General features: G+C 41.3%; 1 protein-coding gene across 3 annotated transcripts in view; it reads left to right on the top strand.

The window, feature by feature from the left end:
- The window catches only part of SHPRH (SNF2 histone linker PHD RING helicase), a 99,379-nt gene extending 81,948 nt beyond the window's left edge, over window positions 1-17,431 (top strand). For all 3 annotated transcript variants that reach the window (XM_075924373.1, XM_075924374.1, XM_075924376.1), the window contains 5 exons: window positions 8,467-8,559; window positions 9,019-9,105; window positions 10,574-10,752; window positions 14,674-14,754; window positions 16,522-17,431. In XM_075924373.1, the coding sequence (XP_075780488.1) occupies window positions 8,467-8,559; window positions 9,019-9,105; window positions 10,574-10,752; window positions 14,674-14,754; window positions 16,522-16,618 (537 nt within the window). In that variant the 3' untranslated portion in view covers window positions 16,619-17,431. The remainder of the gene's footprint in view (window positions 1-8,466; window positions 8,560-9,018; window positions 9,106-10,573; window positions 10,753-14,673; window positions 14,755-16,521) is intronic.
- Window positions 17,432-17,702: the final 271 nt, after the last annotated feature.

Here is a 17,702-nt window from a genome sequence, read left to right as displayed (position 1 = left end):
TTCTGATAAGCCGGAACCTATGGGACCTAGGTGGTGCCAGATTATCAAATATGCCGGACTATCAGGAGGTACTATCAGGAGGTACTCAGGAGGTGTTCTTAACCCTTTTTATTGTACATACTGTATTACTGTATACAGTATACTGTAATATTTTAGTTTTTTAAAGCCTTTTTTACTCTTTTTGCTCAGTTCAGCTACTGCCGCTGTTACCTTGTGACTCATTTTTTGCTGAAGCTCACTCACTAGGCTCTTGCCATTTTGATGCTGGTCTATCAGGAGTGCCGGACTATTGGATGCCGGACTATTGGAGTTTTACTGTAATATGTTAACCAGTTCAAATATCAGCCCCTGAACTCCGTCTTGGCATTTGTAAGAAATTCTGAGAATTATCAGATCTCAGCTCCCATAACCAAGGATGAGGACCATTTGCTGGCTCTGACCTTTGGTGACTTTATGGTATCATTAAACCCTCCTCCCCTCCCCCATGCCCTCAACCTCCAACCCTTTTTTAAATATACATTTTTAAAAGTCTATGCACACTTCTGGAAACAGGATTCTAGATGTCTGCCTGGTGCATATCAATAGCAAATGTATTGGCACCAAAAGTTATCCACTCTTGTATCGAAGTCATAGCACTGAAATCACTATAGAAAATAGTGTCAAACAAGCTAACTCTGAATAGAGAAGCTCTTACCAGCTCTAGATTTTATACAGATTTTCTCGAGTATTCACATATCTGCTTGTGACACGTGAATGCTTGAGCAGCCCTCTGCTTGCTCCAGGCACTCAATTAGACTGGACTCGCTTCCCCACCAATATTACAAGCAGTTATAACTGCCCTAAATTTGATCTGTCAGTATAGCTCGTCAACCATGTGCAAATTAGCATTCAGAAAACAGGTACAGAAGAAATAAAACAATACTTGTCCAGCTGAGATAGCTACAGCACACAGTTGTATAGATATATAAGAACTAGGGCTGTCAATTTACATATTTTAAGGGCTGTGATTAACTCAGTCCGGGATTAACGCATTAAATTTTTTAACATGTTAATCGCAGTCATTAATACTGCGCTGCCCCTTTCAAGTGCCACTGTGGCGCTTCAACAGGGCAGCGCAACGCGGAGCCTGGGATCAGCTGGGGACTCCTCAGGCTAAGCCAGGGATCAGCTGTGCAGCAGCTGCCCCTTAGAAACACCACCTCTGAATGTTTCAAAGGGGCAGTGAAGCCCGAGGTCAGCGGGGGATACGCCAGCTGATCCTGGACTCCATGCAGCATTTCCCCAGAAATTCCCTGAGCTCCAGGGCTGCCCCTTTGAAATGCGCATGGAGGCGACATTTTAAAGGGGCAGCCGTGGAGCCCGGGGTCAGCTGGGGACTCCCAGCTGATCCTGGGCTCCCCGTGACAGTGGAACCCCGGGTCAGCTGGGGACTCCCCAGCTGACCCCAGGTTCTGGGGAAATGCTGCACAGAGCCTGGGAGGGCTCCATGGCTGCTCCTTTAAAATGCCACCTTGTGTTTTAAAGTGGCCGCACCGCACACTTCCCCTTGCTGCCTCTATCTGATAGAGGCAGCAAGTGTGGGAGGCGGAGGAATCATTTAGTGCACTAGTCCACTAGTCATTTAGTCCACTAGTCGACTAGTCTTTAACTTCCCTACCAGGAAGTTTTTGGAGAATGTTGGGGATAACTTCTTGACACAAGTGCTGAAGGATCCGACCAGGGGCTGTGCGCAGCTTGACCTTCTGCTCACAAACAGGGAGGAACTAATAGGGGAAGTGGAAGTGGGTGACAACCTGGGAAGCAGTGATCATGAGATGGTAGATTTCAGGATCCTGACCAAAGGAAGACAAGAGAGTAGTAAAATACACAACTTGGACTTCAAAAAAGCAGATTTTGACTCCCTCAGAGATCTGATGGGCAGAATTCCCTGGGATGCTAACATGAAGGGGAAAGGAGTCCAGGACAGCTGGCAGTATTTTAAAGAAGCCTTATTGAAGGCACGGAAAGAAACCATCCCGACGCATAGCAAGAGAGGCAAACATGGTAGGAGACCGGATTGGCTTACAGGGGAAATCCTTAGTGAACATAAGCACAAAAAGGAAGCTTACAAAAAGTGGAAACTTGGACAAATGACCAGGGAGGAGTTTAAATGTATAGCTTGAGAATGCCAGGGGGTTATCAGGAAAGCGAAAGCGCAAATGGAATGTGACTGGCTTAGGATGTGAAGGATAACAAGAAAAGTTTCTACAGGCATGTTAACAAGAAGAAGATGATCAGAAAGGGCGTGCGGCCCCTAATGGATGAAGGAGGTAACCTAGTGACAGATGATGTGGGGAAAGCTGAAGTACTCAATGCTTTCTTTGCCTCTGTATTCACGGACAAGGTCAGCTCCTGGACTTCTGCGCTAAGTGACTCAAGATGGGATGAAGATGGACAGCCCGTGGTGGGTAAAGAACAGGTTAGGAACTATTTAGAAAAGCTAAACGTACACAAATCCGTGGGTCAGGACTTAATACATCCAAGGGTACTGAGGGAGTTGGCAAATGTCATTGAGGAGCCTTTGGCTCTTATCTTAGAAAAGTCGTGGAGATCGGGAGAAATCCCAGATGATTTGAAAAAGGCAAATGTAGTGCCCATCTTCATAAAAGGGAAGAAGGACGATCCAGGGAACTATAGGCCGGTCAGTCTTACCTCAGTTCCTGGAAAAATCATGGAAGGGATCCTTAAGGAATCCATTTTGAGGCACTTGGATGAGAGGAAAGGGATTAGGAATAGTCAGCATGGATTCACAAAGGGCAAGTCGTGCCTGACCAATCTGATTAGCTTCTATGATGAGGTAATTGGCTCGGTGGACATGGGAAAGTCAGTGGATGTGATATACCTTGACTTTAGCAAGGCTTTTGATACAGTCTCCCACAATATTCTTGCCAGCAAGTTAAGGGAATTTGGATTGGATAAATGGACGGTAAGATGGATAGAAAGATGGCTAGAAGGCCGGGCCCAGCGGGTAGTGATCAACAGCTCAATGTCAGGATGGCAGTCAGTTTCTAGCGGAGTGCCCCAAGGTTCAGTCCTAGGACCGGTTTTGTTCAATATCTTTATTAATGATTTGGATGAGGGGATGGATTGCCCCCTCAGCAAGTTTGCGGATGACACTAAGCTGGGGGGAGAGGTAGATACGCTTAAGGGCAGAGATAGGGTACAGAGTGACTTAGACAAATTGGAGGATTGGGCCACAAGAAATCTGATGAGGTTCAACAAGGACAAGTGTAGAGTCCTGCACTTGGGACACAGGAATCCCAAGCATAGTTACAAGCTAAGGACCAACCAGTTAAGTAGTAGTTCTGCAGAAAAGGACCTGGGGGTTACAGTGGATGAGAAGCTGGATATGAGTCAACAGTGTGCCCTTGTAGCCAAGAAGGCTAATGGCATATTAGGTTGCATTAAGAGGAGCATTGCCAGCAGATCCAGAGATGTCATTATTCCCCTTTATTCGGCTTTGGTGAGGCCAAATCTGGAGTATTGTGTCCAGTTCTGGGCCCCCCACTACAAAAAGGATGTGGACGCATTGGAGAGGGTCCAGCGGAGGGCAACCAAAATGATTAGGGGGCTGGAGCATATGATTTATGAGGAGAGGCTGAGGGAGTTGGGTCTGTTTAGTCTGCAGAAGCAAAGAGTGAAGGGGGATTTGATAGCAGCCTTCAACTTCCTGAAGGGAGGTTCCAAAGAGGATGGAGAGAGGTAGTTCTCAGTAGTGACAGATGGCAGAACAAGGAGCAATGGTCTCAAGTTGTGGTGGGAGAGGTCCAGGTTGGATATTAGGAAAAACTATTTCACTAGGGGTGTGTCTAGACTACATGCCTCCTTCGACGGAGGCATGTAGATTAGCCAGATCGGAAGAGGGAAATGAAGCCGCGATTAAAATAATCGCGGCTTCATTTAAATTTAAATGGCTGCCCCGATCTGCCGATCAGCTGTTTGTCGGCAGATCGGGGGAGTCTGGACGCGATGCCCCGACAAAGAAGCCTTTCTTCATCGACACAGGTAAGCCTGGTTTCACGAGGCTTACCTGTGTCGATGAAGAAAGGCTTCTTTGTCGGGGCATCGCGTCCAGACTCCCCCGATCTGCCGACAAACAGCTGATCGGCAGATCGGGGCAGCCATTTAAATTTAAATGAAGCCGCGATTATTTTAATCGCGGCTTCATTTCCCTCTTCCGATCTGGCTAATCTACATGCCTCCGTCGAAGGAGGCATGTAGTCTAGACACACCCTAGGAGAGTGGTGAAGCACTGGAATGGGTTACCTAGGGAAGTAGTGGAGTCTCCATCCCTAAAGGTGTTTGTCTCGGCTTGACAAAGCCCTGGCCGGGTTGATTTAGTTGGGATTGGTCCTGCCTAGAGCAGGGCGCTGGACTTGATGACCTTCTGAGGTCTCTTCCAGTTCTATGATTCTATGGATCAGCTGGAGTGCCCAGCTGATCCCCAGTTCTGTGTTGTGCTGCCCCTTTGCAGCTCCACTCCATCACTTCAAAGGGGCAGCGCAATGCAGAGCTGGGGATCAACTGGGCACTCCAGCTGATCCTGGGCTCCTAAAGTGCTGCCCCTTTGAGGCACGAGAGCAGTGTTTCCAAAGAGCAGTGCAACGTGGAGCCTGGTCAGCAGGGAACTCCAGCTGATCCTGGGCTCCGTGTTGCACTACCCCTTTGCCATGGCGCTTCAAAGGGGCAGCACTGCATGGAGCCTGGGGTCATCTGGGGACTCTAGGTGATCCCAGGCTCCATGCAGCGCAGCCCCCATTGAAACACCGCAGCAGTGTTTCAAAGGGGAGGCGCATGCTATTAATTGCATGATTAATTAAGATTAAATATTTTAATTGCTTGACAGCCCTAATAAGAACTTTTAAGCAAGAAAATGCCTTTAAAATACTGAGAAATTACTGTAATTATACATAATTACATTGTATGGCAATCAGAAATACATTTTCTGATTGCCAGACAAACAGAGCCCACATGCAAACATGAACAAGAAGTAGAACATTGTAATGTAATCTGTATTAGGAACATTACAATTTATGTATATAAGGTCATGCATTAAAATACAATGAAATGCTTTTGAATCAATGGAATGTAGACAGTAGGGTAGACAGGGTTTGCATTGCAGCACATGCTTAGCATGGGTTTCCCTTCATGACCTAACAATAAGTTAAAGTTAATGTATGTATTTTTCCTAGATTTTTCTTACTTTGCATAGTTAAATCTAATACTAGTTTGTTAGTAATCAACTTCAGTTATAATTGTGACAAATTTAAAATGTCCATGGGGACAATAAAGGTATAACTTACATATTTATAATACACTTGTTAAAGTAATATAGTTTGCTTTGATCTAAAAATCGGCATTTTACAAATATATTTCACCCCTGCAAATTACACGTGATTAAATCTAGGAGAGCTGAAATAGTTAAAAAAGCAATTTTAGTAACCTACAATAGAAGGTAAAAATGATCCGTATGTATATATTTTAAGTACCTCCATTAACTTCTTTTGTGTGTAATGCCAGCAGATGGAACTGAACCTGGGATCTCTGAAGCTTAGTGCATGAGCCTCTCTCTACTGCATAAGCTAAAGCCAGCTAGCTCTCAGATAATGCTGTAGAGCAGGCTCATTATTCACTCTGTAAGTGGTCTCAGCACCACTAGATGGGATAGTACACCACACCCAGGTGGTGTGTGGGTTACATGTGCATTTACCATATTTCAACTTTTGGCTGTGATAAGTGGAGTTGTGGTCATAACTAAAATGTAGCTCTGTAATTTCAGTAAAAATGCCATGAGAAACTACCAGTTTTGTTGCACTCATGGGACTTGGTATTTTTCTGTGATCCTGGCTTGAAATGTTACAAACTGATTTCTATTTGCTAATTCTTTTTAAATTGACTAGATATTATTATTTTAATAGTTCTGAAATGCTATAAATTATTAATTCTTATGGAACAAACGGCAATAAATGTTAGTGCCACAACTGAGTGAGGAACATGACAGAAGCAGGATTCACAAGTGTAACATCTTACTGGTGACCTAAATTTGCTGAGAGGTAGTATAAGAGAGAGGTGGTTAAATCTGGATTTTGAAGATCCTTCAAAGGTGGTATTGCTGAAGGGGCAATGGCATAGAGAAGGGGCCATCATTTTTTGGAAGGGGGTGATCACAGCCTGAAATATTTTCAAAGGAGGGATCCTAGAAAAACATAAACAGTTGTGGATCATTGATTGTGCAATAGACTTCCACCCACTGTAGTGAAACTTAACTTTGTGATGATTGAAATTAGTTTACCTGCCTTCTGTACAGTATACAAGAAGTTGTTCTGATGTTTCCAATATAAAGAAAAAATGCTGCAGTACCTCCAGAGTGAAGTCTATGAAAAATATTCAGTTTTGCCGACCTTTTATTTGTTGCTGAATCATTCTAGTTCTTGTCAAAAGTTTTATATTTTACAGAAAATTCCTTTGTTCTGAAAGAAAGATGAACTTAATAGCAGGTGTTGGCACATAGTTTCCCTAAGTAAATATGATGGTTGTGTATTAGAGAATATTGTTAAAAATTGTTGTTTCTGAGTTTTTTAAAGAGAAAAAATCAGAAATTGTGATTTTTCTAATAAGCGGGCTTCATTTTGTTACTTGATGCTGAGAATACTTTCAGCTACATTGAACTCTATACAGAATATCAAATTGTATTTTACTTTCATTAAACAACCTTTGATGGTGTTTGCTGGGGCCAACATCTGTTCTGTCTTCCATCCTTCTTAAAGAGGAGACCTGAGCAAGAATGTCCCTGTATACTTTCCTCTTGGCTCTGGTGATGAAATCGTTTGGGATGGCCTGTTGAACAAAATTGTATTTAGTACATTGGAGTCAAAGGAGGAATAGCACCATAGTTCTTCCTCCACCCTGAGATTTAGTATGACTACCATACATGTGCTCAAGTGCTTTGGAGGATCTTGTCTTCATAAAGCACACACTTCTATAAAATTCTTATGAAGTTCACTCACAGCTCTAACATCACTGGAGGCTCAGACATAGAAGAACTTCACTGTATTCATCCTCTTATGCTAGGGAGACATAGCTGGCTTAAGAGGTGGGAGAGGAAAAAGGTAGCTCTTTATAGCCATTCACATCTAATATCAATCCTAATTCACAGTCATGTGCTTGTCTTATGTAGCCACTCAAATTATTGTTGACTTTTAAAGCTGACCCAAGACAGTGTATTGCTTAGTTATTGGTTCACAGACAGAGTTTCATATGTTGGATTTGATTCCTGTGACATCCCTACCTAATAGACATCTCTCCCTGTGCCATACTTCTGCAGTTATAATCATCATAGCATCCAAGCAGTAGATCTCTTCTTATTTAAGTGAGGGGGGAACTTACTGGCACGGTGTTCTCCATAAAAGCCCAGGATTTTAGATTTCTAGCCCCTCCACTTGATCCAAAATAGCCTGAATCTCTTGATATTTACAGAATTTGAGAAAGCTTGTTTGTTAAATTAAATGACAGCTGAGATTTCTGAGTACTGTTTATCTCAATCTTGAATTGCTTGGTTAAGTTTTCTATTGATTTTTTTTGTAGTTGTTGTTTAAATGTCTCCTAAATGCACACGGAACTGTGGATAAAGTATACCTTCTTCTGTAAATAAAAATAAAATAAAACAAAAATAGATAGGACCCTATGTTAAAATAACCATTTTAAATAATTACTTATGTCAGAGGTGACAGCACATTCATTGCTTCATAAGACATAAAAACACATAGGCTGATTTTTTCACGTCTATTCCTTCCAGCCCTTTGTTACTAGGTAAAAGGGCCAGGTATCATATAGCCTCTAAAAGCCCTTAGTTTGGCCAGGGAGGTAGTTACCTAATCTAGGAATTAAGGAAGACTGTCATAGGTGATTCTTCAAGGACTGCCTTGCAAGTCATCCAAGACATAGTGGATGTTCTTGAGGAAAAGGTGTGTCAGGGACTGGATTTCAGCACAGAGTGTTGAAAAGGTTATGGACAGCACTGTCATCCAGAGGACTGTTTAAATTAGAATGGGGATCACCATAACTCCCAGAATAATATGTTACAGGGAGAACAGAAAAGCAACTTAAAGCTATTTTAGCCTCCCCATAGTTGCAGGGTACAAGTTACGATTTTTGGCTATAGCTTCTGCCCTGACAAGAGAACGGTCTAATGACAAACTATGGGAATTACTTCCAAAGTTCCTGTGTAATTTTGTAAGATCTATCAAAAAATGTGTACCTGAGTAAGAGATACTAGCTGATCCCTTTTGAGATATATAAAACAGAGACCACACTGTATTTAAGAGATGCTAATAGAAAGATCAGGAGGTAATGTGTATGTATGATTTTGTCTCCTTCAGTTTTGCTTTATCTTACTGTATGCTGATGTTTGTTTTCCATTTTTTAAAGGGAAGTCACTCCACCAAAGTAGAAGCTGTGGTCCGGACTCTGAAGAAAATCCAGGTTAAAGATCCAGGGGCTAAATCTTTAGTTTTCTCAACGGTATTTATCAACAATTTCTACCTTATCAGCAATATTTGAATGTAATTTAATTATATAGAAAAAATATTGTCAATGTATCTTTCATAAATTTTAAAACTACATTTCATTGTTGCTAATCTCTTCTGCTCATACTTATCTTTATTTCTTTACACTAGTTTTCTCTTCTCTGGATTCTGTTTGCCCATGTTGAATGTTGGACTACTTATCACTTTGTCTTTAATATTAAAACTATTTTTAAAAGATATAAAATATACTTTTTCTCAAAGGGAAAAAGTAACATAAAAATCAACATTTGTTTAATGTTCATTTTAAGATGTTTCATAAGAGCTTCCTTTCATATCTGCAGTTTCTTAGGTTATTTATTGGAAGTTTAAACTACTGCAGTTCTGTCATATTTTCATATTCTAGTGTTGACAGTGCTATTTATGATACTGACTTGCTTTTATATTGTTTTTCTAGTGGCAAGATGTGTTGGACATAATTTCAAAAGCCCTCTATGATAACAACATGGTGTTTGCTCAGATTAATGGAATTAGTAAATTTCAGGTACATAAAACTGATTTTGTTGAAAGTCATTTTTGCAGTAGGGTTTGGAAGCAGAAATTCATTTGACTCTTTTACCTTATATCTCCTTTGGGAAAATAGAATTAGAATAATAGAATTGATCAAGGCAGAACACTTAATCTTTGAATTTATGAACTCTAAAACGATAATAATTAAAAAAAAATATCAAAACCACAAAAATAAACCATAAACTTTCATTTAAAAAAAAAACCTTAGTGTGGCTGACAGGGATAAGACAGATTGGCCATTTGTTCTTTGGCTCTTTATTTATTTTTTTTAAAGGCAACAAAAAACACCTGATTGTGACATTCCCCTCAGGGAACCCAGAAGTGGAAGTCACTGTGTTACCTTAGCAAGAGAAAGCTTTGCTGAAGCTTAACTAGTATGTCACCTCCCTGCTACTCCAGTGGGTCCATCTCAAACCAACCAGCAAACTCTTCGAGACTCTGCCAATCTGAGAATTGCTTTGCAGTTAACATTCCGTGAACCCAACTTCCCCAGAGATGTATCTCTGTAGTGTCCAGTCCCTCTCACTAGACACTTGCAGAAATTACTAAAACCATGGTTTCCAAAGAGACAGTACACATGCACACTAGCTTGTTAGCACAACTAAGGGCACACTTTTTTTGTATCTTAATGCACAGGTTTGAGATGATTAATAGTAAAACTAAGAGTATGTTTATTAATAAAGAACGTAGATGTAAGTGGTGGTAAGCCAGAGAGAGAGAGAGAAAAGTGTGGCTACAAACAAAACAACATGGTTTCTAAAGACTAAAAAACTAGCTTTAGCAAGTTACAATCTTTGCCTAAACAGCTTTCTCACATCACGCTACCAACATCTCCAGCCCTTCGGACAGAAGGATCACCCTTAAGTGATGGATTACTAAGGGATTTTTCTCACCACCTTCTTATAATCTAATAAATCTTTGAAATGTGTTCCTTTAGAAGTGTACATCCCAGAGAGAGGTACTCCCCCGCTGTTGTGAAGATGTGGTACTGTTGTCTTCATCCTTTTGTGATACTGTTTTGGTTGGTTTGATTACTATATTTACCTTGAATGCAAATGTACTTTCAGTGTCTCAGGTTTACAAAGCCTGACACTGGCAGATTGGCAAATCCACATTCTTTTGTTTGGGACAAACCTGCTTATGTGTTCTACTCAGATTGCCTGGTCTGACCATGTTTTAGGAACGTTTTCCCAGTATGCATTCATAATTCTTTACATGCAAAGTGTACATATATCACTCAGTAAGTAATATTAATGACCAGAAAGTTTCCTAACAACTACATTTAATGCACTTTTATAGTATGATAATATTGTATTCAACTAGTTGATTCAGTGGCTTATTCTCCATTCTGGGGTGTCTGGATCCTGATGGTCATTCCTAACCTACAAACCTTATCCCGGAACAACTACCACTGAAGTGCTAATAAGGTGCTTATCTTCTAGGAGAACCTCTCAGCATTTAAATATGATCCCAAAATCAATATTTTGTTGCTACCCCTTCATACTGGTTCCAATGGATTAAACATAATTGAAGCAACTCATGTTCTACTAGTGGAGCCCATTTTGAATCCTGCACATGAACTTCAAGCCATTGGCAGAGTGCATCGTATTGGACAAACAAAGTAAGAGTTTAAATAAATGTTGCATAAACCTGTTGTTATATTGCCTTGCCAGTCAAAAATAATACTGTGCTCTTATGTGGAAACCTCCTTTTGAGACTCTCGAAGCATGAAGGGGGTATAATAGGTATCCTCACTTTACATATGGCTACACTGAGGAACAAAAGGGTTTGGATTAAATCTTTAAACAGAACCGAAGTACTTCCACGACTTAAATTCTTGTGTTATATTTTCAAAAGTGACATAGCACTGAGGCCCATTGAAAATCAGTGTGACTTAGGTTCCTAAGAAACTTAGGCACTTACAAGAATTTAGCCCTGCATAATTTACCTAAGAACACATGTTCAGACCCAGGACTAGAATCCAGTGTCTTGACTCCTTATCTCAAGTTCTAGTCACTAGGATCAGAAGAGGTGAGTGAGTTGGGTTGGAAAACATAAAAGGCCCAATTCTCCCCTTTATTTAGGTAGTGAGAAGTGAGCCAAATTCAGTAAAAAGTGGGGGAAGCACAGGAAGATTGGGGGGAGAGGAATTAAGGAAGACTCAGTTGTAAGCTCCAAAGGAAATAGACCAAGAATGAGAGGTAGCTCAACGGAAAGGGGGAGCAGTCATTCCCAACAAAATGCTCGAGTGTACTGTGGGATTTCTAAGTGGAAATCTGCCTTGGAAATACTTCATTGGTCTTATGCTTTTCAAGAGGTCCAGGAGGTGGGCCAGCTCTTCCTCTGTGCTTCAAATAGACCTACCACTTAGCCTGACCACCCACTTCCCCTAGAAAAGTGCTACTCAACACGTGGCCCGTGACCCATTTGTTTGCGGCCCGCAGTGCAGTTTGGGTTTACGTGGGGCTCAACATGCAGCCTGCAGGTGGGATCCTTTGAACATGGCCTCCACTGGGAATACACTCAACAACAGCAAGGCATCTCCCAGACAGGAGGAGCATTGAAAGACACAAGTGGACGGGCTGGCTGGAACATATGGATACATGGTGTCAGCGTTTCTAACCTCCAGGGAGGAGGTGCTGGGGCATTGTGGGAAGTGCTGGCTGCTTAGCCTTGTGGGCAGAGCCTGAGAGGTGCTGACTGGCTCTCGCTGGCCATGTTTGGGTCTGGCACCACGGCTTAATCTTTGTATTCATGCCCGTCAGTGTGAAAGAAGCTATTTGCATATATATTTGTATGTATATGAAACCGTACTTAAGTTGCGACTCTCGACATGTGCTGTGGGCTTCCAAAGTTGAGTAGCCCTGCCCGAGAGCCACACGTACCCCTATATACACTTTTTATCCCTCTGCCCTTCAACCCTTGCTACTCCACTTTTGGAGAGGGAGATAAAGTGTATGGGGATAGGATTGGCTCCAGAGGAAGAGAGTGGTCATGCTAAGTGGTAGGTCTAATTGAAGCATAGAGGAAGAGTAGGCCCACCTCCTGGACCACTTGAAAGGAGCATTGTGTGTTTTCATGCTCTACTCATGGAACATTCTATGTAGTTAAAAAAAAAAACACCTTATGAATCTACTGAAGTTTCTAGTAGACTGTCTCCTGTGGAAGGAAACAATCTAGCCCAAATACTTCATCCATCTTGTGCTTTTTTTATCAAGTTAAGACACCTATTGTTGTTAAAGCTTGTATTGAAGATTGTTGCTTAGATTCTGTATTAATTAAAACTATAGGAGAGAACCTATAACAATTTAACTTGTGGTAAGCAATCTGACCCTTCTGGCAGTTGCAGTCCTTCCTTAAAGAGAAACTGTCAACTTAAAAAAGAAAATAAACATTACTACTTTCATAAAACATTATGTCCTGTTATTACAAAAAGTACCTCTCTATCTTAGATTTTTCTCAAATACCCATTTTTCCAATTATAGTTAAACAAAAATGTTTAGAGGAATCTTAAGTGGTTTCAATTAGATACTGCAATGATTGGTATTTGTTTAGTTTGTGAAACCTGACAACACACAGCACTGTCAAATGCAATTTCCATGGTTTAGTCTGTCTGTATTTTTGTTAGTTGTGTGTGGATTTCACACAATGTCAGAGAAAGAAAAATAGTTTTTAAAATAGGAAAATATAACTGTAAAACAGATGTAATACCTAATTTTTGAAATTGGATAGGTTTTAAATCCATGCTGTTCTTTCATATTAATAGCTAAATATCTCAAGCATTGATGGGCCATGAATGTGCACAACTTTTATTTTGATGTTGCATACTTCATGTTGGTGATGCAAACCACTGAATCACACCCTTTAAAAGTTTATCATTTATAGATTACTGTAAATGCTTGCCTACTTAGATTTAAAAAATTATTCATAAAACCAAAAAAGCCACATATTAAATAGAAACATTACTGGAATGAATAGGTTCTGGAATAAAGATAGATGTATGTTTTTGTTTGGAATGAAGGGAGTTGCAGGAATTGGAGTCAGCGTGTGAGAGAAAGTGAAAAAGTGAGAATGTATGAGTAGGTGGATATTTGGGAGTGGTTCTAAATATTTTGGATCAACTGTGGAGTCAAAGGTCAGAATAATAGCAACAGCCTGTATTGTAATTTCACATGAAGTATCAATGCATAACAGAAAATGAGTAAGCAGCAGCAACAATATGTTGTGTTGTATACTTTAATAACATTTTAATGAAAATAAAATTGTGGGAAGGAAGGGGGCTTATGTATAAGTTAAATGTATAGTAAGAGGCAAATTGTTATGTTTCATCAGCATAAATCTGGAGTTACTGCAGATTTATACCTCTATCCTGCATAAACCTGTGATCATGCTTACCTTTCACCCACATGAGTAAGACTATTGACTTTATCCATTAAATTGCACTGTAGAGCTTGAAAGACTCCCACTGATTTCAGTGGACTTTGAATCCAGTTCGAACTGAGCAAGGTTCAGTGGTTTCTATTTTCTAATACTTTTTCTCAGAATAGAAATTTAATTTTCAAAGGATCTCCAGCTATAACTTTTTATTTTTACTCTGCTCTGTTTCACTCTTTCAGGACCTTAAACATCATTTTTATTTCTCTCTAGCTTTGTTATACTCCATTTGGCAAACAGATCCCCCCCCCCCCATGAGACACAGGTCAACATTTTGTTTGGTTTCTTACCTTTTGCATTAGCGATATCAGTATAGCTCTGAAAATGAGGTTTAATTAGTCATTAGTTTGAACTCCCTTTATTAGACTAGCTCAGAAGCGTCAGAGTATAAAACGTTCTAGATCCAGTACGAGCAATGGACTTCGTTGATTATTCAGGACCAGATTATGACTGGCCCTCAGAAAAGAGGGCTCTTGAAGACAGCATGCAAAAGGTCTGTCACAATCCCTTTACTCAGAGGAGTTCAGGAGATGCTTTCTCCATGTCCTCATCCCATGTGCATAACATCCCAAAGTGGAACAGGAGAAGAAAGTGCTGTTCTCCCATCCATATATGACATTAGTCTATGGAGCAGGCCCAGCATACAAAAAGGAGCAGGCCACTTTCCCTGGCAGCAAGAATGCTGCTCCTGCATGCTGAGTAATTATCCAGGCTGGATTTATGCACATGAAACCAGGAGTGGTGTCCCTTGGCCAGAATCTGGAAATGGGTGACAGGGGATGGATCACTTGATGATGACCTGTTCTCTTCATTCTTTCTGGGGCACCTGGCGCTGGCCACTATCACATGATAGGATACTAGAAATCGAATGGCTGTTATGTTCTTATGGACCTGATCTTGCTAAGTCGCAGTTTGTGTGGTGGGAGGTGCTGCACACCATTTACTTTCAGTGGAGATTACTCACATCTTTCAGGGCTGGACTTTAAAACCCAGAGGAAATGTTGAACAAGGTTAAAATAATTTGTGGTAAGACCAAAATTTGGGCCTAAGCTTCCTGACAGTTCTGAGACAATATGCCAGTGATCAATTTTATTTTTAACACATACAGGCCCACCATTGTTCACAGGTTCCTGATAAAAGCAACAATAGAAGAGAGAATGCAGATGATGCTGAAAACTGTAGAGAGAAGGTATATTTTGGGGGGTTGAGGGGACTAATTGTTATTTGATGCATTGTTAGGGTTGCCAGGTGTCCGGTATTGACCCGGACAGTCCGGTATTTTTGCCTCCTGTCCGATAAAAAAAATTCAGACAATACCAGACACCAGAACATCCGGTATTTTCTGAATTTTTTTCCCGGCCAGGAGGCGAAAATACAGGACACCTGGCAACCGTACAACACACTGGGTAACTGGGCCCAGCCCCTGGGTTTCCCCCCCCTTCCCACCCCGCGGTCCCTGACAACCCCGGCCCCCCAACCCCAGACCTCCTGCTTACCTGGTTCTGCAGAGAAGCTGTGTTTTGGCTTGATCACAAAAACAAAATGGCTACCGTCAAAAAGCATAAAGACCAAGGGGAAGCAGTGCTCAACTGCTCCACTATTCCTATCCCTATTCTGACTCTGCAGGCACTTTGAAAGGAGCCATACTGTTTTAATGGGTTTTTTTGGGGGGCGGGGGAGTGGGTGATCAGGATCTCATGCTGGAGGCCAATTATTCCTCATCTGCAGCGTTCTTACACCTACTGAAGCATGTTGCTACTAGTTTCTGTCAGAGTCCTGAAGTAGATGAAATTCAGGTCTGATCCAGTGTAGCACTTTATAGGATTTTAATTTGAGTAGTACTGAATATGAACAACAAAATATCTGATCAGATTATTTTAATTGCTTTTCCTTGAAAATTGCCTAGTGAGAAGACCTTTTGTAAGATGGTCTGTACATAATAAACAGCTGAGCATGATAATAACCATACTCTCCCTTAGAGAGACGAGATGAGCAAAGTGATATATTTTTGACCAATTTCTGCTGATGAGAGATGGAAGCTATTGAGCCTCTCTCTCTTCTGGTCTGGGAAAGGTACAATGTGCGTCACAGCTAAATGCAAGGTGGCATAGATTGTTTACCACAAATTCTAAAGACCAGGATTAATCCTGTAAATTACAGACTAACACAGCTCTGAGACAGACTCTAATGTACCATTCAAGGTAGAGTAGCCTGTTAACACCTCTGTAGTCATAGGCCAAAAAGAGAAGAGTTAGTGGTAGGGATGTAAAATCCCATTTAATCAGTTAAACACTTACACAGAAGCGGGTTGGAGGACTGTAGCATGGTAGGTGATGCTTACTAGTTAACCATTCATATCCCTAATTAGTAAGTTACAGATTGCTGTAGTAAACCAGAGTTTGGCAACTCCTGGCATGCATGCCACAAGTGGCACACGAGTTGATTTCCTGTGGCACGTTAGGTGGGAGCTCAACCCCATCCCTTCCCCGCCCTGCCTTCCCCCCTCCTCCATCCCCCCCCCCCCCCACAGGCAGGAGCTTGTGCTGTGGCTCCAGCCTCAGCTGTGCATCTGAAGGAGGGAGCACTAGCTCCCCCTTTGTGCTGGGAGGGGGAGGGCAGGAGAGGCACTGTCCCTGCCTAGCCTGGGTGTACAGCTCCTGAGAGCTAAGGGGTTAATCCCCCCACACACTTCCTGGCCACAGGCTTCTTGCTTCGGAAGGGAGCGGGACTGGGCCTGCTCTGCAGAGCTGGGACGCGGGGTCCGGCACATGTGGCGCGGTCCGGCACATGGGTCGACTAGTTGACTAGTTGCTTACATCCCCAGTATACATACCATTCTTTGTCATCTTCCTTTGTGATGTTCACTGTAGTATAAATATTCAGACAGTCTACTGCTGCATGTTCTTTCTTTATTGCACAGTCTGTTCTCTAACTCACATGCACATTTTTCCTACAGCCACACCAGCTCTTCCATGAAACAGTCAGAAGCCTCAGTGTTGACAGTGGCTGATCTGGCAGATCTTTTCACAGAAGAAACTGAAGAACTTGAGTGAAACACCTTTGATTTGACTCAGTGAAATCAGAAAGGGCATGTCTTCATAATAGTATCTTTATTAAATCAGTTGACCTGTCATACATTTCTGTAAATATCAAATACCCTCCTTCGGTTAGGATTGCTAGCATTTGAAAGGTTTTTAATTTGATTCTGTGGCTATGTTCTTATCACGTTTTCCAATAGTACTGCTGAGATATTGCACTTTGCACACTATACAAAATGATGAATTTTATTTCTGAAGAACGCTTGACCTGGGCTTTGAGGGTAAAATCTTGGCCCAGCTGAAGTTAATGAGAGTTATGACACTGTCTACAGTGGGGCTGGGATTTTACTCAGAGTAAATATTTGCTTTGGGGGAAAGGAAAGTGTGGTCAGAGAAACAGCGAACAGAGTATTTTGTTTCTCATTTTTTTATTCTACAAAGCATTGTTGAGAATGAAGACCCATACAAAAAGGGTTCTAGTGTTCTCAGCATTTTACACTCAAGGATTGCACATTTTATTGATCACACTTAAAATAAACTCTTTACTAGCCACTTGGGTATTCAGAATCCCCTTTTTATGTATTCCTGCGGATTATGCAACACCATGGAAATGTCATTGCAAGTTAGAATTCGTGGGCACTTACTGCATTGTTATCTTGATAAATTATGCCTTTTATATGTATATTGGTCTTGAAATAACAGTAAAAAATGAACCTGTTGTACACATTTTTAAAAAATCTTGAAGCTATAACTACTGCTTTGTTGTAAGTATTTGGGTTCCTTTGTTACAGAATTTTTTTAAAAAAAATTAAGCTACCCATCATTTTATACTCATTTGGTGTCTGTGTTGCTTTTGACTTTCCCCATTCACTTCTAATCAGAAATTATGGGCATGTTGCACAGTACTGCAGAAAGATGTGATTTGTATAGCACACCAATCTGTTGTGTTCTAACTATCCTGTGTAGACCTGGCTGGCATAGTCTAAAAGGTATCTCATCCTGTGGACTACATTAATGCAAACTAGGTATATTTTAGGGTACACTTGCAGGATCTGCATGAGAAACTTGACACATTCTCCTTTCCATGTGCCCTTTGGAA

This window comes from Pelodiscus sinensis, chromosome 3 (assembly GCF_049634645.1).
Source record: "Pelodiscus sinensis isolate JC-2024 chromosome 3, ASM4963464v1, whole genome shotgun sequence".
Classification (NCBI taxonomy): Eukaryota; Metazoa; Chordata; order Testudines; family Trionychidae; genus Pelodiscus; species Pelodiscus sinensis.
The sequence above is the reverse complement of the archived record's forward strand: the minus strand, read 5'-3'. Positions and strand labels throughout refer to the sequence as shown.